General features: G+C 40.8%; 2 protein-coding genes across 2 annotated transcripts; both read left to right on the top strand.

Moving 5' to 3' along the window:
• The first annotated feature begins 658 nt into the window (after positions 1 to 658).
• Positions 659 to 12,513, top strand: LOC109745633 (dynamin-related protein 3A). Its single transcript, XM_020304746.4, has 20 exons — positions 659 to 1,084; positions 2,275 to 2,557; positions 2,646 to 2,674; positions 2,761 to 2,862; positions 3,188 to 3,256; positions 3,365 to 3,424; positions 3,936 to 4,049; positions 4,388 to 4,436; positions 4,777 to 4,883; positions 6,131 to 6,223; positions 6,348 to 6,440; positions 6,514 to 6,651; positions 7,299 to 7,412; positions 8,445 to 8,579; positions 8,700 to 8,724; positions 10,852 to 10,973; positions 11,063 to 11,209; positions 11,714 to 11,766; positions 11,874 to 11,973; positions 12,051 to 12,513. Exons 1-20 carry the CDS (start codon positions 728 to 730, stop codon positions 12,174 to 12,176), a joined length of 2,316 nt encoding a protein of 771 aa, XP_020160335.1. The 5' UTR covers positions 659 to 727; the 3' UTR covers positions 12,177 to 12,513.
• Positions 12,514 to 22,800: 10,287 nt separating this feature from the next.
• LOC109745637 (F-box/kelch-repeat protein At1g67480) lies at positions 22,801 to 24,768 on the top strand. Its single transcript, XM_020304750.4, has 2 exons — positions 22,801 to 23,860; positions 23,962 to 24,768. Exons 1-2 carry the CDS (start codon positions 23,337 to 23,339, stop codon positions 24,587 to 24,589), a joined length of 1,152 nt encoding a protein of 383 aa, XP_020160339.3. The 5' UTR covers positions 22,801 to 23,336; the 3' UTR covers positions 24,590 to 24,768.
• Positions 24,769 to 25,255: the final 487 nt, after the last annotated feature.

Genomic DNA, 25,255 nt, shown 5'->3' with positions numbered 1-25,255 from the left:
GACACGTCGAATCTTACAAGGGGGCAATGTCAGGACTGACTGTTGGTGGTTCAGTTAACACTTTCAGCCTTCACTAAAAGAGATGCAACGTTTTAGATAATATCGCTTCAGCAACAACGAACGACGACGATGGCTCCTGCGTCTACAACGTGTCTCCACCTTCCGATTTACCGTTTTCACTGTAGCGCTTCACTTTCTTTACCACTAATTGTCATTACTTTGTTTATAACCAGCCGGGCCGTGGCCGGAAAGTTCATGTTGATTTCCACAATTGCCAACTATGGGTTAGAACCCTAGACAATACAACTCCTCTTATAGCAACAATACATCTCACATCCGAGCTAGATCATGATTTCCTCCATACAATTTCCCAAATAGATCGATAAAACCATACGGCCCTGGCACAGACGAAACGATGTGATCCGCCGGGTGATTAGAAGAGTTTCCCTATACATATACAGATGAAAATTCCTTTTTTACATAAATTTCATAAAAAAATGCTGTTTTGTTTTCGCTTGTATGAGAAACTTTGTTTTTTTTTGACGGGAGTATGGGAAACTTTGTAAACTTTCGTTTTCGTTTCCATTTTGTAAATTTTCGTTCTGTTTTGATGCTGCTGGTATCTCACACAATCCGCACATCCACAAAACCCCAGCGAAGAAAAGGAGAGGAAAAGAGCCCCAAAGCGTTCCCTCTAGTCTCCCAAAACCCAACACTGTCGGCGGCGATGGCTGACTCGGCAGCGGCTGCTGCTGCGGCGGCGGCGCAACCGTCGACAGTGGGGCAAGCCGTGATCCCGCTCGTCAATAGGCTGCAAGACATCATGGCGCGGCTGGACGGTGACGCCGCCGCCGGCGTGGAGCTGCCACAGGTTGCGGCGATCGGCGGGCAGAGCAGCGGCAAGTCGAGTGTGCTGGAGGCGCTCGTCGGCCGCGACTTCCTCCCGAGGGGCCCCGAAATCTGCACGCGCCGCCCCCTCGTGCTCCAGCTCGTGCGCCACTCGGCCCCCGAGGAGTGGGGCGAGTTCCTCCACGCCCCCGGCCGCCGATTCGACGATTTCGAACACATCAAGCGCGAGATCCAGGTCAGTTTCTCTGCAATTGCTGCAGCTTTGCTATGCTGCGTGCGGGTGACATGTTTGCTGTCGCTGGGGCTTGAAACGAGTGCCTCGGTCTCACGGATTGATGTAGCTTTGCTTGTTTTCCGAGTGTATGCAATATGTTTGCTGTAATGCTGGATACCCAAAAATTGTGCGTCAGCCTTGGTGACGGCTGTAGCTTTGCTTGTTTGCTTCTTGTACTCTATAGGCATTTTTGTTTTGCTGATTCCATGACTTAAATAAAGGATTGTAGTTCGTAAGAGTACCACTACAACTATACATAATTTGCAGTTTTTGTAGTTTGCGGACGGAGCAACAATTGTGCTGACATGCTGTGTTACTTCTGCACTAGCATCCGCCGATATTACTGGCTAGAATTTTATCAGTTAATGTCCATCTTCACACTAGTTCTTCTTGTCGAAAATAACTGTTGCTTAAACTTTGCAGCAGATATTGTGAATCATGCACTTTTAACATTACTATGGATCTTCCAGTCAGTCTTGTGCGCACAATTATTTCTTTATGGTGGCACAATCATCATCAGGACAAAGTTCGAAGATAGTTCTGTTCTTTTTTCTATAGCATGGCATCACTTTGCAAGATGCAAGTAATCTGAATATTATCATGCATCCCCAGTATATCCGCTTATTAGCCTATTGGTGCTTGTTAGCCTTGCTCAAATGCCGAAGCCAGTTGGACACTAACATGCGGGAGGATCATACACGATAAATATACTTAGATTCAGAAAGGTTGCCTTAATGGAACACTCCGGAGAGTTTGTAATTGCTTTCTCATGTGATAGTATGCGCCCCCCCCCCCCCCCCCCCCCCCCACACACACACACACATGGTCAAAGGTAGAGAAGTTTGACTGCAGGCTTTCTAGGACGAACATAATGTATTTTGGAATGGAGGCAGTATTTGTCTATATGTCTATTTTTTTTTGTCTAACTTATGTTTTCATTGTATTAGTAAACATGTAAGTCCTGAATATTTAACTTTGTTCCTTCTGTTTTATTTATCTTAGTCTTGCGAGACGCTGATTTTTTCCCTCTATTCATCTTATTCCACTCTTTCTATTTGTAGCACCTCTCAAGTAATATTTGAAACTGTATTATTTATTAATTGCATGCCTTCATAATGTTCTCACGAGAGAAATATATTGCCTGCTTTCAGTCGGAAACGGACAAAGAAGCTGGAGGTAACAAAGGTGTCTCTGACAAACAGATTCGTCTGAAAATCTTCTCACCAAATGTAATTGACATCACCTTGGTTGACCTCCCTGGAATTACAAGGGTTCCGGTCGGAGATCAGCCTAGTGATATTGAGTCAAGAATAAGAACAATGATCATGCAATACATTAAGCATCCAAGCTGCATTATCTTGGCCGTCTCACCCGCAAATGCAGATTTAGCTAATTCTGATGCTCTTCAACTGGCACGGCTTGGTGATCCTGATGGTACTTAAGCAACTCTATGGAAGAATTTATTATGAAGTTCCTTGTAGCTAAGAAGTGTAAACTTAACTGTTTGCTGTCTTTCTGGCAGGATCTCGTACAATTGGTGTTATCACCAAGGTATTAATGTGTGCACAAAATTAATACTGCAAAGTTGTTACCTTACTCTGTGATGACAATTTTGATTTGTTTTTCAATGGCCTTAGTTGGACATCATGGACAGGGGTACTGATGCTCGTAACTTTTTACTGGGAAATGTAATCCCCCTCAAGCTTGGTTATGTAGGTATTGTGAATCGCAGCCAAGAGGTATATTCCGAGGCAAAACCACAAACCCTGATAATTTTGTTTGTCATTTTGAATTTCATGTTCTGGCTGCTCTCTCTCTCTCTCTCTCTCTCTCTCTCTCTCTCTCTCTCACACACACACACACACACACACATAAAAACACGACAAGAAACTCATGTGCTGTGCTGTTATATTTCTAAACTTCTTAGTTTTTTATATGTGTTGGTAGTGAATTCAATTGGTTATTTAAACTTGGATCTTAGCAGTTAATGATAATGCTACTGCCTAAATTGATAAAGTTATTTGTTCTAACTTCTAATCTAACACAAGTGGATGATTCCTACAGGACATCAACTTTAACCGAAGCATCAAAGATGCACTTGCCTTTGAGGAGAAGTTTTTCTCGACTCTACCTGTATGCCTGGAACCTGTGAATTTTCTTGCAGCAGTACTATCCATTGTGACTAGGCATATTTTCTTAGAAGCCGTGTCTGATTCTATTTATTTTCTTTTCTTTTAACAGGCTTATCATGGTCTTTCACAATGTTGTGGTGTTCCTCAATTGGCCAAGAAGTTAAATATGGTATTGACACATTGCTGTTAAATATTTGTTGTACTTTTCTTGCCCCTGTATTGCTTATGTTGCTTATGTTGTTAGTCTCTTTGTACTTCATTTACCAATAATATCCTGAACAAACATCAACATACTCAGGCTCCAGGAGAAATGTTTTTTTGACACTAATCTGATCTAGGATGAATCATTCTCAATTTACTGCAAGATAGTGGGTCAATGAATGATTTTTCATGTTTAAGTTGAAACCTCTAGTTTTAGCATGTAACTGAGAGATTAACTTGATAAAAGTTGGTTGGTTAACAAAACTTTTAAGTGGATGAAATATAATACTTCTTGAATAGTAACTAATGAACGCCTTGCTGAAAAAGGTCAAGCCTTTGCCGTATGTATTGATGCACTATCTATGGGCACCTTCATTTATCCATAGACACTGTCTATGATGCTTCCATAAGTGATATTAATACATCTAATGATTCTATCTGTGCACCTCATCATTGCAACTCTTGGCTCTTATTTGCAGATTCTACTAAAGCACATCACAGATATGCTTCCAGGTTTGAAATCTCGAATAAATGCTCAGTTGGTAGCAGTTGCCAAGGAACATGCTGCATATGGTGATACGGCAGAATCGACGGTAATTACACTGATATTACATAAGTATAAATTGTGAATACCTGCTTTATGATGGAATTGTCATTTATTGCTGGGATGCCTTAACTGTGCATAGTTTAGAGTTTGCTATATCTTATATGCATTGGCATGAGAATCACTTATTAGTTATTACAATTATCATATGTCATGCTCTGTTGAACTACATACATGACGCATCACACCTGACTCCCTTATGCATGTTGTTTTTCTTAGTAACCATATATTTACCTGGTCTTCTCTTGTTTCACGCACATGTTAGTTTGTTTCTAGTGTCATTTTCTTTTACTTTTCAACCCTGCCTTTCTGGTCTTCGATATGCAGGCTGGTCAGGGAGTCAAACTATTGAACATATTGGGAAAATATTGTGAAGGTAAGGAAGAATGATATGTTCCATTCATTGTAAAACCTTAACTTACTAATTTTTGTTTTGTTGCTATTTTTAAGAACTATTGCTGTTATGGTGACTCAATCAACAATCCTTTGTAGTCCAGTTCCATTCAATAATTAATTCAAAACTCAGAAAAAGTACTTATATCTTTAAATTATCTTAACTGTCTAGAAAGCATTTGCTTGTTTATTTTTACCGTTGTGGAACTCTTTTAGTTACATGACAATTTAGATGTCAGAATATTAAGAACTTATTTTGTGAAGTGTTTGATTTTCCCAATGCCATTCTTTTTCTAATGTTAATAATATCTTCATGTTTTCAGCTTTTTCTTCGATGGTGGAGGGAAAAAATAAAGTGTCAACAGATCAGCTTTCTGGTGGAGCAAGAATTCACTACATTTTTCAGTCAATTTTTGTCAAAAGCTTGGAGGTTTGCAAAAGCAATAGCTTGACATATTTACACAGCAGACATGTATCCAAGTTATTACAATTCACTGTGTGTTAATATGAGAATTAAATTTGCATATAATGAGAATAGTGCTCCCTGGGACTAGTTTGCAACAATACTACTCACTAGTTACAGAATTATGCTTCATCTAGCACTCCGCCAAATATACCCCTTTGCTTCATTAAAAACAAGCAAGTGTCTCTTTCTACTCCTAAAGCACATGCATATGTTACTCCTGGTCCTGGACTTGATAATGCATCAGCCAGCCGCTGAGAAAATGACTGCATGCATCAGTTAGAGTTAGCGCATGCTTAAAATCTCAATCTAAGTCACAACTGAAAGCCCTTGCTGCTGCAAACCCACTAGATACACAGTTGGGCTTAATGGGCAGCATGGCAGGGCGACACAGCTGGGAACATGGTGCAGCAGTTGATGCTTCAGTGTAATAGTGATGCGGGCGGTTGGCAGTGAGCAGAACAGGTCCTGGCGATGGAGGTTCCATTTTGCCTCCTTAGCGCTTTGCTGCCGCTTCTTGTCAGTTGAGCTCCATGTTGTTCACAATACTACACGAGCTAAGTGGTTTTAGTGGGTGCTATGAGAGCAGAAATGTGGGAAGTGATACTTTGACATAAACTTCATGTCATAAACTGACCTACACAGTGGCAAAAAATAAAAAATGAATACAAATTCACAGCGAACAGCAACTTCTACCATTTTCTAGATTAAGTTATTGTGGTAATTTTTCCTTAGTTATTTTGTATGTAGACTGATTTTGCATTTTGTGAAATGGCTGGTTCTTTGGTGATGACCTCTCCTTTTCGGGAATTTCTTGGGATAGTTTAGTATGCCTTACCAGAGAATTTTCTTGAGATCCGCCCTTTCAGGAAGGGTTCTGCTCTCCATAGTCACATTATAGTATTTTTCTGCCTTAATTGTTGTGTCCCCTATATCAACATGCTGTAGGGGAAAAAGTTGTGCACTGTAATAAACTAGTATATCTTCCTGCAGATCATTTTAATTTCTGGGCAGAAACAATTACCTCGTGCTAGTGTTACTCTATCATCGTATATAGCTATATGGCATTACAAACTACATTTTAAATTCCCATCATTTTAGCAACAGTATGTGTCATAATTTTCACCTGTTTCATCTTGTGGTTCACATATTTCCTTTTTTGTGTGTCATAAATCTATTGTTTCACATTTCTTAGTTACTTACTCTATATGAAGGAAATTGACCCTTGCAAGAATATAAGCGATGAAGATATCCGCACGAGCATACAGAACTCTGACGGTCCAAAGGGTGCTATGTTTCTGCCAGAGGTTTACCTTTTCTCTGGATGATGCAATCCTTTCTTGTTAAATTTTTGTTATTCCAGTTAATGTCTTCTTACCGGACTTCTCCATGCTCAGAAGTATGTTTTTTTTTTCCTATTATAAATTGTAGGTGCCTTTTGAGATTCTTGTGCGAAAGCAGATAGACCGTTTGCTTGATCCAAGTCTTCAGTGTGCCAAATTTATCTATGACGAGTTAGTCAAAGTATGCACTCGTAACTATGTTGTTCCTATCAACCTCTAATTACGTTAGTTATAAGGTATCCTGAATAATGCAGATTAGCCATGGTTGCTTAACTAGTGAGCTGCAGAAATACCCAATTCTTAAAAGACGGATGGGTGAATCAGTTAGCAATTTCTTGAGAGATGGTCTTCGACCTGCGGAGACAATGATAACTCATATTATTGAAATGGAGGTAAGTGTTTATATTCTGAGTTCTTATTTGCCAATTGGTGGTAACCATTGGATTTCTCCAATAATAAAGTTTAATTTTCGGGGTGTTTACTATCCACAGTATCCTGCAACTAAAGTAACCAACCATTAAACAATTGGTTGCTTTCATCTTACACTATTGGATATGCTTTGCAAAGAAGCTGGTTTTTAACAATGTGGCTGCTATAACCTGTCACTCTGGTTTAAGGGTCCCACTGTACTCGTGTCCCCCGGTATTAATGCAAGGATACAGTCTTGAGTATCCTAACAAAAGTTGGTTATTTATGCACTTATTACCAGTTATGTTTAAATACTGTTGAACAAGTTAGGTTATTATGAGCTCAGCATTGTGACAATCTATCTCAGTTGTAATTGTATTTAGTTTTTTCACAATCTAATTCATGTTTTCCCATGTTCTATTCTGGTTTCAGTTATGGTAGTTACATGTCCGGTTATCTATTCCAATGAAGAACCTTCTTTTTTTTGAACTTTGTGGATTGGTACTTGGCACTGGGGTTGCAGATACATGCTAATGAGTGTCTTGATTTGTTATTCGCTTGTGCACGTAGCTCCATTTTTTTGTCTTTTGTGTTTATTTTCTTATATGCAATTATACAAATATTTCTACAGATGGATTACATAAATACCTCACATTCAAGCTTTGTTGGAGGCAGCAAGGTTGTTGAACTTGCTAAGCACGAAGGTCTATCTTCGAGAGGACCAACTTCACTATCGGTTCATAAGGTAACATCTTTTCCACCTCAAATTTTGTATCTATTCCTGAATAACGTAAAGGAGAAGTCCAATGTGGATGACTGGGATGTACCTTTGCAACAATGAACCTTTGCATTCGACTGCTCTGCTACTGCTATCCGCGGAGTAGTTTTATTCTCTTTAGTTTGACTAATCAATTTTTTAACGTCACTAAGAATTCAATAGTAAACGACACCCGCAACCGCTCCTTTTGAAGAAAACAATTAATTGAAAGGAGTAGGTCAACTTGCATGATGGCTCTGGAATCAATGTGGATGGAAGTTGTGTTCATACACAAATTGTTCCTAACTTGAATAATTCTATGTCAAAATCGTATTGACAGATTACATACTGTCAGCATGCTCGCGGAATTCACTTCACTAGAAAAAGAGTGAAAACATGAATTTTCAGTGTTGAGTTTTTCTTGTATTAGCAGAGTCAACTACAACTATTGTCACAATAATATAAGTAATTTGATTTTGTTTGAATTACTACATGATTAGTTATAATTGTTGACACAACTAATAAAATTAAGAAATAACAGAAGCCCCAGGACCAAATTCTGATCTATCTTCTACTGGGGCGAACAGACGTCAAGGCGACAAGAAAATACAGATCTAGATGTTGGTCTAGATAGTTGGTCATGCCTAATGCGTAATATTTTTCGTTCGAGTAGTTTGTAAGATAAGAAATAATTTGGTAGTGAGTACACTTATATCTTAAATATGTCTGTCCTCGTATTGTTAGTTTATACTTTCTATGTGTATGCAATATATATTCCGAGAAACATGCATTTGACATGTACAATTGCTAGTAAACATAAGCCGGGTATAAATCAATCTGAGCCACAAGGTTTAGCGAATTTACAAAGAATCAACTTGTGAGTTTTATACATGTCATCTAATTGCAGATTACTAGAAGATGGTACTTGACATACATCAACATTTTAGTTGCTAAGCTCATTTGATTTTGTTTAGACTCGAGGGGAGGTGTTACATCTTATTTCCACTTCACTTATTGCAGGATGGTGTTGGTATAAGTTCTGAGGCGCAGCTAAAATCTTCTACTGAGAACAATGTACAGCTCAAATCTGAAAGAGGTCAAAAGTCACGTGCTGTTTTTGCAAGAGATACTTCCAGAGGAGCAACAGCTGAGAAGGTTATCAGATCTCAAATAGTATCTTATTACTGTTTCAAAATTTGTTTTCTAGATGTGTTATAACATGATATTAACAATTTTACCCAACTTCATTTTCTGTCTTGTGTTTCTGCTGACCAGGGATTTCAGCCTGATACAGATGCAGGTAAACCAGTGTAGCTGTAATTATACAAGTCATATGCTTGATCTGCATTTCTCTGCTTTGGAGATTTTTATCATTGTAACTTCTGTGCAAGCACGATGTCAATCTGGGTTGCACTGAATTCATATGATGTTGCATTTGGGTCATGCTTTCCTTATAGCTCATTTGATTTCATATTTGAACCAGTTATATAATATATGAATAACTAAGCACTGTTCATTTGCTAGTAATATGTCTAAGAGGTTTAAGTTCCCATTTCCTGGCTGGTTATGGTTGGTGCTGGCGGATTCGGGGTCATGGATCATCATCTTCCAGCTGAAACCTGGCCTAGTGGCCTGAACTGGGAAGACCTGGTTCAGGCTAACCAAGGTGCCGGTTGATCCAGGTCAGGCTTACCCAGGCTTCTCCAGGATGCAACCAAACGAGCTCCAGGCCAGGCGTTGAGCAGCCGGGGCACCAATGAATTAACTCCTAGATCACATGGCCCAACCTGTAAGAACTGGACATATATGTGATTGGCTAATCGCCATGCACTGCTGCATCAGTGTATTCATAATACCATCTGTTCACTTCCTGTTTAGAAGAAAATAACCAGTTGCTTGTTGAGACGTGATATTCAGAAGTGCAAATCGCCCAAACTTGCCCATGGTTAGCCCCATAGTGGTTTAACACGAATTTAACGAGTCACTGCTGCACCTGGCTGGTATAACCTGTCCTTAATCCTAGCTGTTTCGACAGGTTAACGCAGGCAATTTGAATCCTGCTTGGCAATTCATACGATACAAAGACAAAAGAAAAATCTTCTGATGATCTGAAGTTTAAATACAGTATGATATGACCAAATCGACCCACCTGTATGCCTTTCGTTTATAAATCTATTTGTGGAGAAACATTTACTCACTGGGAAGCCACATGATGTGAATACCCTTCGGTTGGGAACTTCGACTCATCCTTCTTGCTAAGTGATGAGATTGGATTGCCCATATAAGATGTAAACTATCATATTTCTGAATACTACCTCCATTATCTTTTACTTGTCATTTCAGATTTCAACACAGAGTATGTTTGGATCCAAGGCAAGGGAATCCTAGTCTTTCCAAGCGAGATTGGTCATTTGGTAAAAAATATATAGCTTTGGTGGCAATATAGCCTGCAACTTTTGCCTAATTGTAATTAATACAAGCCGAAAAAAAAGTCTCCCGCATGGGTAGATGAGCAACCATGGAAACAGTAGTATTGGATTAGTGGAGTTGTGATCATCCGGACTGCTTCTTTGTCTTGACCACTATCCATCAGGGCATGTGTTAGAGCGTCATTGCTGTGAACGCACCACCCCCTTTCGTCCCATCTACCTATAGATAATTTTGTTGCCGAGGAAGTTTGATTAGTTACTTTTCAAAGTATATTCTATATTTGTTCCCCCCCCCCCCCCCCCAAAAAAAAAAGAGAGTATATTCTTCACTTTAGCCTTCATGCAACTGAACAGTGAGCCTTGCTTCTATGGGCCATCTTAAACGGGCTAGATGAATGTTGTGTAGCTATGCTACATGAGGTAGTAATTCAAGTGCACCCAGTCTCCAGTACACACCATTGATCATTACCCAATACACACTGCTGCCCATTACTTTACCTAGTTATAAATTACGTAATAATATAATGACATGTTTGTATTTTTATATGAAAAATCTACCGATTAATATGTTCTGGGCATTGTTGGTCAAAGTTTTGTAACTTCGTCTGCGCACATACTAGGAATATAATGATATCTACCTTTGAACGGCAGCAATGATTGATGAGAAAGGCCTGGGGGCATTTAACTAGCACACTGTACATCGTTGTTCTATGTATCCCGTGCATCCTTTCTGGAGCCACCTGAGACACAGCCTCGATATTATAAACTTTGGCCCAAAAATATGTTCTGTTTATATTCGAACTTGCCTTAGTGTTTAGTACCTGCAAGTTCTATACATTGAAGTGTTCAATACCTGCAAATTACAATATATCAAACAGTTCTGCCAATTATTGCAGTTGTATATAAGGAGATATGTTTTTGGGCTATGATCTGAAATCTGGTACAATCAGGAGATATGTTTTTGGGCTATGATCTGAAATCTGGTACAATCAATGTAGGAACAAGTGTGGCAGGTGGAGGCCAGAATGGTCACTCACTTGTTAGTGGGAGTTTGTCAAGCATGTCAGATCCACGAGGTTACAGCCTCAATAGCTTATACTCTATGATTCGGTTAAGAGAGGTGAATTTACTATCACAAGTGAGCTTTGCAATATGTAATTCATCAGCACTTCATATTTCATCTTCAATTCTTATCCTTGTTCTTACTAGCCACCGAGCACCTTGAAACCATCAGAAAACAAGACTGACCGGGACAGAACAGAGATAGCTATTGTGAAGCTTTTGGTCAAATCTTACTATGACATTGTCAGAAAGAGTATTGAGGATGCGGTTCCCAAAGCTATAATGCATTTTTTGGTAAGTTTAGTGTCTACAATGTGGTGATACCTGTTAAAGTCTTGAAGATACCTTGTTGACCATCTACTTATTGGTGAATTTGCAATATAATTCTACTGACTTATTTGTTCTTTGCTCCAATTGTTCGAGAGCTTTAACATACCTGTTGTTAATTTTTTTTTACCTCCAACGGTCGAATTATATATATAAATAAAAAACACTGGGATGCTAATTGTGGATGTTATAATATATAACTCCTGGTGTAGATGTATGCTATATTGGCATACTCTGAATCAAAGACAAAAACTACTTCTCAAGAGAGGTTTACTTATCTCTTTTTGTCCCTACCTAGACATTTTCTTGCATGAACTAAAAATTTGCTGCTAAAAGTCACAGGTTCCAGCAACGCTGGTCATTGTGCCAAGCAAAAGTATCATTACTTGTTAATTAGTGTTACAATTAAAATCTAATTTCCAAAGTAGTCTGTATTGGTGACACTGGCGTTTGACTGATCTTTTACTTAAGGTGAACCACACAAAGCGGGAGCTCCACAACGTTCTAATTCGGAAACTGTACAGGTGACTTGCACTTTGGTTTATGTACTTGCTAGCGAGCAACCCAATCGTAAATTTCAGATTACTTTCTACCTGGAAGAATCATTCTATAATGACGATCTGATGTGCAGGGAGAGCCTACTTGATGACATGCTGAGGGAAACAGATGAAGTACTTATCAGACGGCAGCGTATTCAAGAAACGCTCCAAGTTCTTGAACAGGCACACAGGGTATTACTCCTCTTCTAAATGTTCTTATCAACTTCTGTGTCGAGCATCCATTTGATGTTTGTACTTTTTTTTTTCAGACGCTTGAGGAATTTCCCCTTGAAGCTGAGAAGCTTGAGAGGGGCTACAGCCTCTCTGAGTATGGCACTGGCCTGCCGAATATCCCTGGACTCAGCAATCGCAATCCTAGGGGTATCCTCCCTTAACTTGTACAGTTGAAAGAAGCATCAAATGTACATGAACATGCTTATGTGGCATGTTCGTCGGACCAGGTGCGAAAAAGGGCACCTCTTCACTTGGTTTTGATCCAATCCTCAAACATTTTTGAGCTACTTGTTTGAGTTTTGAGCTGGGCATCCAAATTTTGTTCTACAAAGGCATTTCTTTGTAATCGGAAGCTATGGCTGGAACAACATCCGGAGTAGATCAGTATGTATGTTACCCCCCTTGTTGACCTGACAACGGGGAACCACTTGCACTGATATTATCATGCAACGCTACAATTGCGATTTTACAGGAGCATCTAAACAAAATTTATAGTCATGAACACATGCCAAGCAATTTCTTTTGAAAGCCCCACCATATATAGTTGGTAAGCTTCGAATCTGGTGTTGAGCCATCATGTACTAATCATGATGTTCTTAGCAAGGTATCGGCTCTATCAACCGGTGCTAGTTTTTTTAGTTTTATTAAAAGGCGTAATGTGTGTCGGCAGCATTCAGTTCTTAACTTTATGGGATCAAAAAGCACACAGTAAGAATTGCAATGCTTTATTGGTTGTCCTGCGAATAGGTCTCTTTACCTCGCATGCTCAAAACACATTGGTGCTGCATCAGCATCACTCTTCAACACACCCTATATTATCATTTTCTGCTTCGATTTATATTTATGTTTCGATCGCCTAGCACTTGGTCCTCGGGTAGGAGAAACTACTATGTGGTTGTGGCGCGGTTGATTATTACTAGTATATCTGAGGACGTCTGTCCACGTCTTTATTGTCTACTCCTCGCCTCCTCGGGTAATTTGACTAGCAGAAAGACGCCGGCGGGACAAACTGAATGAAGATGCGATAAGCGTTCAACAGACTTGCACAGAAGATTTCCTTGGGCCCACAATGCTTCTCTTATATGCATGTGCATGAATCAGTAAATAGGCATATTCTACGCTGCAGCACCAACGCTGTGTGTGCACATGTGTCTTTGCTGCCGGATGGTACGCAAAGATCTTGGATTTCAAGACAAAAAAGATTCCCCTGACTAGCCACACAAAAGAAAGATCATGCTTTCAAGATACTTCCTCCGTACCAAAATAAGTGTCAAGATTTTAGTTCAAAATTTGAACTAAAATCATGACACTAATTTTGAAATAAGTGTCATGATTAACAGAATGTTGGTGATAATCCATCACTATATACAGTTGATTGCAGGTATTGTCCTAAATATTAGACAAAACTTGCCACAACTTGTAACCAGGCAGCAAATTAGTTAGTACCCAACCCTATTCTTCAACAGCTTTCAAATATGTCTCCATCCTGTCTCACTCATATTGGTTTCATTGACCAACTAGTGACGTGCTATGTAGAACATGGATGATGCAAAAACAGATGAACATTGGCTCTGTGCACCATTGGGTGGAGAGGCAGGGATGGTGGTAAAAAAGTTAAACATATATAGTTCTAGGTCATCGATTTGAGGAATTAAATATGTGCTATATGTCATGAAAAGTATATCACTAGATTTCTACACGGACGTAGTTTTTAAATATATATTTTTATCACATATAATACATATTTAGATAGTTAAATCGTCGACCTAGAACTACGCGAATGACTTATTCACCGAGACGGAGGTAGTACTCAGTATTTCCAACATTTCATACATGGCGTTTTAGTTTTGACACACTCACCAATGCACATCCACTTGAATGGTGAACTGATCGACCTGTGGGCAAATCACGTGGATCCTTTGGGACTAAAAGGAACAGAACATTTTCTTGCTATATTAGTCTCGCAACTCTCGAAAAGCCAACCTTTATTTACAACGAACATGATTTTTTTTCTCGAATACGCACGAATGTGCGTATCATTCATTAAAGAAGGAGGGGGGAAGAATCCCAAAACTCCACTCTTACATCGTCAGCAACCAAGAGTGGTACCATAAAATTGGCAGGATCATCTAGCCAATCGTCACAAACATGTCAGCTAACCAACATATTGCACCCTGCAAGAGTATTTCTTGCCAATGGATAATATAATTACGCACCTCATCATGGTTGAGATTATGCTTGTTTCATCCCGGAACTCCAGTAGCCCTTGTGATACTCTCTACCAGGCAGATGTAAGCAAGACATGTAACTTTGCCATGCCCGATGATTTAGTCACAAGCAAGTATCCGATGACCTTTTTGTAAGAATCCATGCAGACACAAGGCGAAGTAGTATGAATCAGCTAATCATTTTGTTCCCGGTGCCATCTATGCCTAACGGTGGCTCATGCCTTAAGATATATCCTCCAATCCCCGTGAAATAGTGTACACACATATACCGCCAATGTGTATAACTGAAAAGCCAATAATTTCGTGACTATGGAATCTGCTCAGCTGCAGGATTGTATATATAGGAGCAATGTCAAGGCAGGGAGCTGGCTGCAATAGTTGTTGTGAATTTATTTCCACATAAGCTACGCCATAAATTTCTAGACACATACATCTTGACATGGCAGTATATCTGGGCAGTTGTTCCATGGGGATGCTTCAAGAAAAATACTTCAATGTGTCTAATCACCCTGAGCAAACTTGCAATTTAAATGTTCGAGTATTTATGTGCTTGTGAAATTTCATGAAGAACAAAGGACAACCATTTTGTGGCCTGAAAGAAACAATCTGCGTGCCCTTGAAAAGGTAAATTTTAAAGCACTAACCTTTTATATTTTTACAGCTGGCATGAACGACTCCCTTATGGACTTTGCAATCAAGCAGCGAATTAGTTAGTTGCCGACCTTATTTTTCAAAAGTTTTCAAATAGCCGCCCGCCTCCTCACCCCATTCATATCTGGTTCCATTGACCAACTAGTGATGCGCTATATAGAAAACAAGGATGGTGGTAAAACAGTTATAACATTGGCCGTGTGCACCCTTGGGTGGAGAGGCAGGGAGAGTTATTCTTCCATTATCTGAAACAAAACAATTAATCATGCTCTGTTTGGTTTTGACATGTTGACCAATGCACAACTCATTTTGCATTACTTCAAAGCAGGTTTTGAATGGTGATCAATATTTGAACAAATCTTGCTGGTCCGTGAGAATGCAATGAACAAACCGTTTCTTGTGCTATGCATGAATCTACTCTGTACGGACGAAAAGGCAACCTTTGTTTACAGTAAACATGCATCTAAGCTAGCAACCACTGTTACATCCTCAGCAACCAAGAGTGCTAAAAATGAAGGGGGGGGGGGGGGGGGGGGGTTATCTAGCCAAAAGTCACGGAGTAGACTACTCCGATCATTTGTGTGCGGCAGCTCATCATCGTTGAGATTATACTGGTTACTACCTCCAGTAGCCCGTTGTGATACTCTCTATTGGGCAGACATTGAGCGAAACATGTAACTTGTCATGCCAGATGATCTAGTCCACCATGAAGCAATACATGGCCTTTCGGTAAGAATCCACGTACAAACAAGGCGAGATAGTGACAAAGAGCTAATCATTTTGTTCCCGATGCCACCTATTCCTATTATGTTGGCTGGTGCCTGCTCTTAGGACAACTCTCCCCCCTAGTCCACATGAAAGAGTATCACGGACATATGCCGGCAACCTGTAGAACTGAAAAGTTGATAATTTCATGGCTATGGAATCTGTTGCACGACTGTATATATAGGGGTAATGACAAGGCAGGGAGCTGCAATAAGTTGTTGTGAATTTATTTCCACATAAGCTATGCCATAAAACTACACATATAGTTTGTGTGGAACTGGACACATATAGCTTGACACGGTGGCATTTGTTGCATGGAGACACTTAAACAAGAATACTTCAAAGTATGTGTGTGTGTGTCTCTAATTATTCTGAGCAAACTACACATATTGTAATCATAAATCTAATATGGTTGCTCATGTGCTTGTGCAACAAGGTCGTGATGATCCACCAAATGTGTAGTTGGACTCACCTCCTGGCTTTATTTCTTGTTTTTTAGCAGATGATGTAAGTGTTATTTAAGTTCAATAAAGCTAGCCATGAAGGCCTTTCCTAAAAAAATTGAACAAATTACAATGTAAATGGTCGACCCTTTTATGTGTTTGTGAAATTTCATGCAGAAAAGAACATTTGTATGGCCCGAAAGAAACAAATTTCTTTTGCTCTTGAAAAAGTAAAAGTTAAAGCATTAACCTTGGTGACTCGCCGACTCGCATTCGCTCTGTGCATTTTTAAACCGAACCGAAAAACCATACCGAAAATAAACAGAACCAACCAATTTTACGTTTTTATGGTTTATGGTTTTGGTATGGTATGAACTTTTCATACCGTTTTGAGCTTTGGTTTTTATGGTATATACCAAAAAACCGAACGGTTAACTGAATAAACAGAAGTAAAAAAGTAAATTTATATTTCTTGAGGCGAACAACCATACAAGTTGTCATTTTTCTTGTACATGAATCAAATTCACTAGTAAGCACATACATTTTTCTTGTAACATAGCCATTTTTCTCTTTAAAAAATGCTAAGCACGTTCATAATCATCAATGCATGAATCTATGCATGCATATATACTTATATATACAGTTATATACTATTTGTGTAAAATAGTATGTGTTTTGAGTCATAAATTTATAAATTATTATTACGTCATTTTCAAATTCGCGTCAACTTTGGTTATTATGGTGTATACCGAAATAATTTGGTATATACCGAAACCGAACAATATTTTAATTTCATATCATATTTACCAAGTATTAATATCGTACAAAAAACCGGACGCACAGAGTGAACTCGCATAGATGACTCTTTTATGGAATTTATTTGCAAGCATGTGTGTTCATTTTCTTCATTTTCTTTAAATTTCAAAAATAGTTATTTTTTCCCCACCAAGACCAGGTTCTAGTGGTGTACAATTGAGTTTCCCGTCTCCACTACCTTATAAGTTTGAGTCAACATTAAAGAAAACCTTATAAGTTTGAGTGAACAGTAAGCTGCTTATAAAAAGAAAAAAAAATATTCAGTAGGGAAAGAGAGCCCATCACCGGAATTTGACAGGTTCCAAAACCATCAACTAGAGGGTTATCCAACAAATCGAAGTCAAATTATCAACATGATTAATTACTGCAAACTACTCTACTTTTTAATTGAATGCCATAGTTTATATAAGAAAACTTGGATTTCTAGTTTGATAGGTTCTCAGTTCTCAGCCTTGTAGTAGTAGTATTGAGCTGGCGAGTGGAACAAAATGTTTAGCATAATTTCGTCAGCAACGGCACAGGTCAAACACTAGGCACCATTAGTTTACAAAAAAAAAATGTCCATGTGGCCATGGTTTAATTTGTCAACATAGGTTGGAGGAGTAGACGTACGGCGCCGTACTGCAGCTCCTCCATCCAGATAAGGCCATTACGCTGCGCTGCCGTGGCGATCATCTCACCCAGAGGCCAGAGCTTTAATTTGACCGGCCGACCTCCAATTTCTGAGAATAAAAGTGCGCAGATCACGGTGATCAGCACATGGCTGACTCTGCACATTTCGCCTTTTCGCTCCCCGGGAGGTTCATCATACACTGACATTTTCTTCTTTGTCTATGAATAACACTCCACACTAGTGCTCCCTTGAACTAAAACCACGACGAGTAATTTGGAACGAAGGGAGTAGTACCTATCAGCAAAAAGAAGTTGACTTGTGAAATGTTGCCCTTTCATTCCGTGCGGGTTTTTTCCTTTGAAGAAGAATACTGCCTTCCTCCATGATAGACAACTGATCCATTGCTATTATCTTTTACACTTATCTTGGCTCGTAGTCTAGTAGAACTCTTAAAAACAGCTAACTCTTCAAAATATTTCGCTTTGAGAAACCAAGCAGCTCACAGAAAACTACTCCCTCCGTAAAGAAATATAAGAGCGTTTAGATCACTAAAGTAGTATAAGAAACTCGTCCATGGTATTGTCTAGCACAGACCAGCTTTAGATGAAGGTGATATGTGATAAGCAGTGCTAAATAATGATTTGTGTGGTAGCGATAGACGTATACTTTTATCCCTAGGGAGAGAGGTGCCCTTGTTCAGGAGAGGAGCCAAGAGAAAGATCACTATAAAAACATTTCGATCTGCTAGCAGGTGGCTCTATAGGAGGAGCAAAGAGCCGCAAGAATGTGTTGAACACTACTACTTCCTCCCGTTCCGTGTAGATACTTGCGCCATTTGTTAGCTGCCTCAAGCTTGCAGCTAGCGCCGAGGCAAAACTTCCCAGCAGCCCGGGTAATAAATCATCTCTGTACATACAATTGTCTTTGCTCGTGCCTTGTACTTGGGTTTACCTTTACCGTAGAAATGTGACCCATTTATGATTGGATTGGAAACCATTTCTCGCCCCTTCTGTCGGCCAACTAACTTCTTGGCTTGTTTTTGGTTGAGCTGCTATGCTATCCCATCGCTTGATTCAACCCTGTTCGCTAAGGAACATGAATGTCACATCTCTTGACCCAAAGCAGCAAAGAAAGAAAGAACTTTTCTATGAGCTGCTTGGTTAAATTAATAAAACTGGTTTTATGTGATGTTCTGCAAATCTGACAGTACTTCCTCATGTGCGAGATGCGGAAACGTCTTAGCCTCGGTGCGAGGGGACGTGTTGCATGTTATAGGCAGGGGCGCAAGATCCTTGATAGCGCATACAAGATGGTTGAGATATTACAGGAGACTTGGAGGAGAAGAGATAAGAAGATAGAGTAGGTTACAAGAGAGAATATTTGAACTACCTATCTAATCTATCTCTATCTCTAGATGCGGCTGGTGTGCAGCACAAGGCTCCTCCGGTGCACAATGTAACGTGACACATGATGTGTTTAACACCCTCCCTTAATCACAACTTCATCAAGTTGAGATTATGTTTAAAATCTTCAAAGCTTCTTGTAGGTAACGGTTTTGTGAATCCATCTGCAATTTGATCTCTGGAGTGCACAAACCGAATCTGAAGTTGCTTCTTGGCAACCCTTTCTCTCACAAAGTGAAAGTCTATCTCAATATGCTTTGTCCTGGCATGAAACACTGGATTGGCAGACAAATATGTAGCACCCAAGTTATCACACCATAAACAAGGAACTTGACTGCTCCTAACACCAAGTTCTTTTAACATGGATTGTACCCATATGATCTCAGCTGTGGCATTGGCTAGTGCCTTATACTCTGCCTCTGTACTGGACCTGGAAACAGTGGCTTGTTTTCTTGCACACCAGGATATTAAGTTTGGGCCAAAGAAAATTGCAAAGCCACCAATGGACCTTCTGTCATCAAGGCAACCTGTCCAGTCAGAGTCTGAAAAAGCACTTACAAGTGTAGAGGATGACTTGCTGAAATTCAGACCAACATTGGCAGTATTCTTGACATAGCGAACAATACGTTTAGCAGCAGTCCAGTGAACTGAGGTAGGTGCATGGAGAAACTGACAGACTTTGTTGACAGCAAATGAAATATCAGGTCTAGTAAGTGTGAGATATTGGAGTGCACCCACTAGACTCCTATACTTTGTGCTATCATCTGGACTCAAAAGCTGTCCTTCTGTGAGAGATATTTTTTCTAAATTGGACATAGGAGTAGGTGAGGGCTTACAACCTTGTAGACCTGCCTTCTTTACCAGATCTGCCGCATATTTTTCCTGAGAGAGGTGAAGTCCATCCTCATGCTTCTTCACCTAAATCCGTAGGAAATAATGTAAGTCTCCGAGATCCTTGAGGGCAAACTCTGAGCTGAGATCCTTCAAGAGCCCTGTGACAGCCTCATCTGATGAACTTGTGACAATTATATCATCAACATATATGAGTACAAATATGTATGTGTTGTGCTTGTTGTAAATAAACAATGAGGTGTCAGACTTAGAAGGAACAAAACCAAGCTGTTGCATCTTGTGACTGAGACGTGAATACCATGCACGTGGGGCTTGCTTCAACCCATACAATGATTTGTCAAGTTTGCAAATGTAAGAAGGAACATTTTGTTCACAAACCCAGGAGGTTGCTTCATGTACACCTCTTCTTTCAGAACACCATGAAGAAACGCGTTCTGTACATCTAGTTGCCTGAGACTCCAGACCCTGGAAACAACAATAGACAAAACAAGGCGAATAGTGGCAGCTTTTACAACAGGACTAAACGTGTCCTCGTAGTCTATGCCATACCGTTGTTTGAATCCTTTTGCAACCAATCTAGCTTTGTACCGATCAATGGTCCCATCTGACTTTCTCTTAATTCTAAAAACCCACTTGCAGTCGATGAGATTTTTACCTTTCTGCGGAGGGACCAAATGCCATGTTTTATTCTTCTGTAGTGCCACAAATTCCTCATTCATGGCCTTTCTCCACTTTTCATCATTCAAAGCTTCCTCAAGATTGTGGGGTTCACCAGGTTCACCTGTAGGACATACCATACCATATTTTGTAATATGCTTGTAGTTTACAGGTTTTGTTACCCCTTTTTGTAGTCGTGTACGATGCGGAGATGTTGTGCCTGCTGTTTCTGCCACAGAAAATCCCATGGCAGAAGCTGGTGAAGTTGCAGCCGCGGGTTTGCCCGCCGCCGCGAGCTCATCCGCGAGACCGCGCATGGTGGCGAAGTAGGCGGCGGCGGACTGGTTGCCCTTCTGCGCGTTGATGAGCGAGGTACGGATGTTGTTGACGCGGCTCAACGACTGCGACGAGTACATGCCCGCCAGCGTCGTCCAGAGCGCGTGCGCCGTGGTGACTGCGGTCACCGTGACGAGCACCTCTTTGGAGAGGTTGCTCAGCAGGAAGCCAAGCACCTGCTGGTCCTCCCGGACCCAGATGGGGTGGAGAGGGTTGGGCACAAACGTGTCCTTGCCGTCCTTGTCCTTGGCGGCTTGAAGCTTGGTCGGCTCCGGCGAGGTGCCATCAACATATTGGAAGACACCGGCGCCACGAAGTTGTGGTGTGATCTGTGTGCGCCATAGCACGTAATTCGTGCGGGAGAGTTTCTCGATCACCTGCCCATTGAGGCTAGGGTGAGATATGCCGGAGGAGGAAGACATGTTTCGTGTGGTGCGACTGGAATCAGGGGGAAACTAGATGGGAAGAAGAATGGCTCTGATTACCATGTGCGAGATGCTGAAACGTCTTAGCCTCGGTGCGAGGGGACGTGTTGCATGTTATAGGCAGGGGCGCAAGATCCCTGATAGCGCATACAAGATGGTTGAGATATTACAGGAGATTTGGAGGAGAAGAGATAAGAAGATAGAGTAGGTTACAAGAGAGAATATTTGAACTACCTATCTAATCTATCTCTATCTCTAGACGCAGCTGGTGTGCAGCACAAGGCTCCTCCGGTGCACAATGTAACGTGACACATGATGTGTTTAACATCTCACTGTTCATAACCATTTCTTTTCTTTGGAGACGATGATCGTAACTATTCATTTATCTGTTTTTATTATTCCTCTCAACATGACTAAGTTTGATTCTGAGGCTCATACATCATACGTGGTTTACACCAGATAAATTTGTTGCGCACGAGCAACCTGTATCTAGGAGTACTATGTTTCTGCTAACAAACAAATTTGCTCTCCAGTGGAAAACATTCGGTCAGGGATTGGGTCCTATCGACCATAGCAGTCTACTACTACTAGGAATACAATACCAGGTTCTCTCCCTGATGGGGTTGAGTAGTAGAGTGACATTTCCACCACAAATTGAAGTATGTGGTATGTTTTATTACAGTAATTTTCAACTTCCAATTCAATATTTATTGAAAAAGAAAAATAACTTTGTAAATCAAACAATTTCCACTTTTTGTTTTGATTTATCGTTTGTCATATTTTCTCATATTTTTATCCTTGCAATTCATGAATTTGAATTTTATCAGCCGGTTTTTTCAGTTTTTTTTTTTGCGGAAACCAGGACGACTTCATGACTGCCACAAAAGGATCTGACGTTTGGGCTTACCATGCCTTTTATTTTCTATGAACATTCAATTTTACTTGATGTATGACATTAGGTGCTATAATCAGCCTCTTTCCTTCAGTTTCCTTTTGTATTATGCTATTTGTGATTTTTGATGGGGGGTGGGTTGACTTAGCTTATTGCACATCGTTCTTGAACAAAAAGGTTTTGACATGTTTTGGAAATTCTCAAAAAGTTTCTTCTGTTACAGTTTGTAGGTTATCATTACTTGCTAAATTATAATGACAGCATTGACCTGTTGCTTTTGACCTATATATTGGATATCCCAATGTGGTTCATTGTGCTTCTGGAATGAGCCGCACAGAATGAATGATCCCAAAGTTCAGATGCAAGCACGCCCCTGTGTCACCGGCCCCTTTGGCCATGGCGGCGCGAAACCAGGAGTGATACCCTAGAGTTTCGCTTCCGGGAGCCGAGATTAACGATCAGATTGGGATTTTTTCTTTTGAGATAGATCAGGTATTAGATGAGGTTAAATAAAAATGACTAAACTTCCCTTTTAAATAAAGGGCTAGATTTGAGTGGTACTCCTGCCTCTGCTTTGGGAGTACCAGGGTACCGTAAAAGTTCTCAAGTTATGAACTTGTCACTTGTCATTCACAATAAAATTGAACAAGTAGTTTATTCTGTTGAATGTTGGAAACTTAGAACTCATTTTCTCTGCTAACTTTCCTGATCGTGATGAATGACACCAATTTGCATCCTTTTCCGCTACAGGGCTAGCATATCATGGTACTTTCTTAATTCTTTCAGTGATAGGGATGAGATAATTATGGTCTTCCCTTGATTCATTGAATAATCAAGGATAGAGTTAATTTTTGTACTCTTGGAACTCATTCTAGTGTAGATAGTGACATGTGGAAGCCACTGGATTAATTGTCATCAAGATCTACAAAATTTCTTGCCAACCAACATTTTATTATGGATCTGGGTGATATTAATATAGTTTGATATGTTTTGTAGATTATAAGGCAATGCGCAAAGGAAGAAGCTGCTTATACTTCATCAGTAACAAGACCAAGGCTGTTTGTTCTTGTAGGAGAAACCATTCCAAGGACTTGCACTATCTGATAGGATGCAGGAAAGATAGCAAAGACAGATCAATATAATTTGACGAGACTCAGTCACCATTAGTATATCTATCACCATGAAACGATCAAGCACCATCACACGTTGCAAATAATCAAGCTTTCCAACGGTGATTTCAATGCTTGCACTTGTTGGAGCAAGGGAACCGCTTGTTCAACCACAGACGTGCCAGCGTGGTACAGTGCCGCTCAAGTCTCTGGCCAGGCCAAGGCTTTCTTCAGTTACCATGACCGAAAAAGAAACCAATACACACGACGGTCTAATTCCCGGTTTGCCGGAAGACATGGCGAAGATATGCCTCGCTCTCGTCCCTCGGAGACATTTCCCCTCCATGGGTGCAGTGTCCAGGAGGTGGATGTCATTCATCGGCAGCAGAGAGTTCAGTGCTGTGAGGAAGGAGGTTGGGAAGATTGAAGGGTTGGTCTATGTCCTTGCTGCTGAAGCTGGAGAAAAGGGGTGTCGCTGGGAGGTCTTGGGGGAGCGCAAAAACAGTGCAATTCCTCCTATGCCTGGGCTGACCAAAGCTGGGTTCGGTGTGGTGGTTCTCTATGGGAAGTTGTATGTCATTGCTGGCTATGCTGCTGTCCATGGGAAGGACTCTGTTTCCGACGAGGTTTACCAGTATGATGCTCGGCTCAACAGGTATATTTTGGATCTTCCATTAATAATTCAAATGCTCTTAGTAGTAATAAGCAAGAAGTCATTTGAAATCTGAAACTAATCCATCCTGCTCATATGCATAGGTGGGGTGCACTCGCCAAGATGAATGTTGCACGTCGCGACTTCGCCTGCGCCAAGGTCGACGGCACGATATACGCTGCCGGTGGATTCGGCTCCAGCGACAACAGTCTGTCCAGCGTGGAAGCATACGATCCCCAGCAAAACAGATGGACGCTGATCGACGGCCTTCGCAGGCCAAGATGGGGCTGCTTCGCCAGCGGGCTAAACAGCAAGCTGTACATAATGGGCGGCCGCTCGAGCTTCACGATCGGCAACTCCCGCTTCGTCGACGTCTACGATCCCGGCCGCAGCCGCTGGGAGGAGATCAAGAGAGGCTGCGTCATGGTCACCTCGCACGCGGTTGTGGGCGAGAGCTTGTTCTGCGTCGAGTGGAAGAACCAGCGCTGCCTCTCGGCGTTCGACCCTTCGGACAGTTCTTGGAAGAAGATCCCGGTGCCGCTCACCGGCAGTTCAAGCACCAGGTTCTGCCTTGGGGCGCGTGGCGGGAAGCTGCTGCTGCTGTCGCAGGAGGAAGAGGGTGGGTACTGGACGATGACGTACGATCCGGCTGCGGCGCCGGGTTCGGAGTGGGGGACGTCGGAGCTGAAGCCGTCGGGGTTGTGCCTCTGCAGTGTGACCATTCAGGTTTGATGGTTCGGCGAGGCCTATAGTTTTTTTTTTTTCGTTTCGATTAGCGGCCTATAGCTTCTTTGGCCTAGAGATGCCTGCCAATCTGTTCATCTGGTCCATTTAGTTAAAACTGGTGTGCATATGGAAGTGCCGGATACATGCTTGTTTTCCTTTTTTGGAATTTGATAAAAAAAATACTCTAAATTATAATCTATTTCATAAAAAAACAAGACAAGTATTATGGCTTAGTTATGACAATATGTGTCTTAGAAGTGCACCATATCCATGATGAAGCGGTTTTCTTCATAGAAAGCACACATCTATGAAGAAAACCAGACTATTGTCACAAAAGCACATGCACTACATGTTCATCATAAATTGGCCAAGTATGTTCATTTGTAAGAAAATGCATGACGAATGCATTTTGTCATAGATATCATTTTTTATAGCGTGTGTCAAGTTTTGATTGTCTATTTACCAATTGGATGTGAAAAATGCATTCCTCTATCATGATCTTTGGGAGGAAGTGTATAGGGAAATTTCACCTGGCTTTCGTACATCTCAAACTTCGAGGGAAGGTCCTTAGGTTGAGGATGTCACTTTTTTTTGTTTTCGATAATGGGAATATATTAATATCAAGCGTATCAATTACACCCGGCCTCTGCAACAACATAATGTCAAGAGCTA

Source organism: Aegilops tauschii, chromosome 2, assembly GCF_002575655.3.
Source record: "Aegilops tauschii subsp. strangulata cultivar AL8/78 chromosome 2, Aet v6.0, whole genome shotgun sequence".
In the NCBI taxonomy this organism is placed as follows: domain Eukaryota; kingdom Viridiplantae; phylum Streptophyta; class Magnoliopsida; order Poales; family Poaceae; genus Aegilops; species Aegilops tauschii.
The sequence above is the reverse complement of the archived record's forward strand: the minus strand, read 5'-3'. Positions and strand labels throughout refer to the sequence as shown.

Excerpts from the sequence above, each read along its gene's own strand:
- LOC109745637 (XM_020304750.4), top strand. The coding sequence starts at position 23,337 with ATGCTTGCACTTGTTGGAGCAAGGGAACCGCTTGTTCAACCACAGACG. Across the intron at positions 23,861-23,961 it reads TATGATGCTCGGCTCAACAG|GTGGGGTGCACTCGCCAAGA; the intron begins GTATATTTTGGA and ends TCATATGCATAG.
- LOC109745633 (XM_020304746.4), top strand. The coding sequence starts at position 728 with ATGGCTGACTCGGCAGCGGCTGCTGCTGCGGCGGCGGCGCAACCGTCG. Across the intron at positions 2,675-2,760 it reads CAATTGGTGTTATCACCAAG|TTGGACATCATGGACAGGGG; the intron begins GTATTAATGTGT and ends CAATGGCCTTAG. Across the intron at positions 3,257-3,364 it reads AGTTTTTCTCGACTCTACCT|GCTTATCATGGTCTTTCACA; the intron begins GTATGCCTGGAA and ends TTCTTTTAACAG.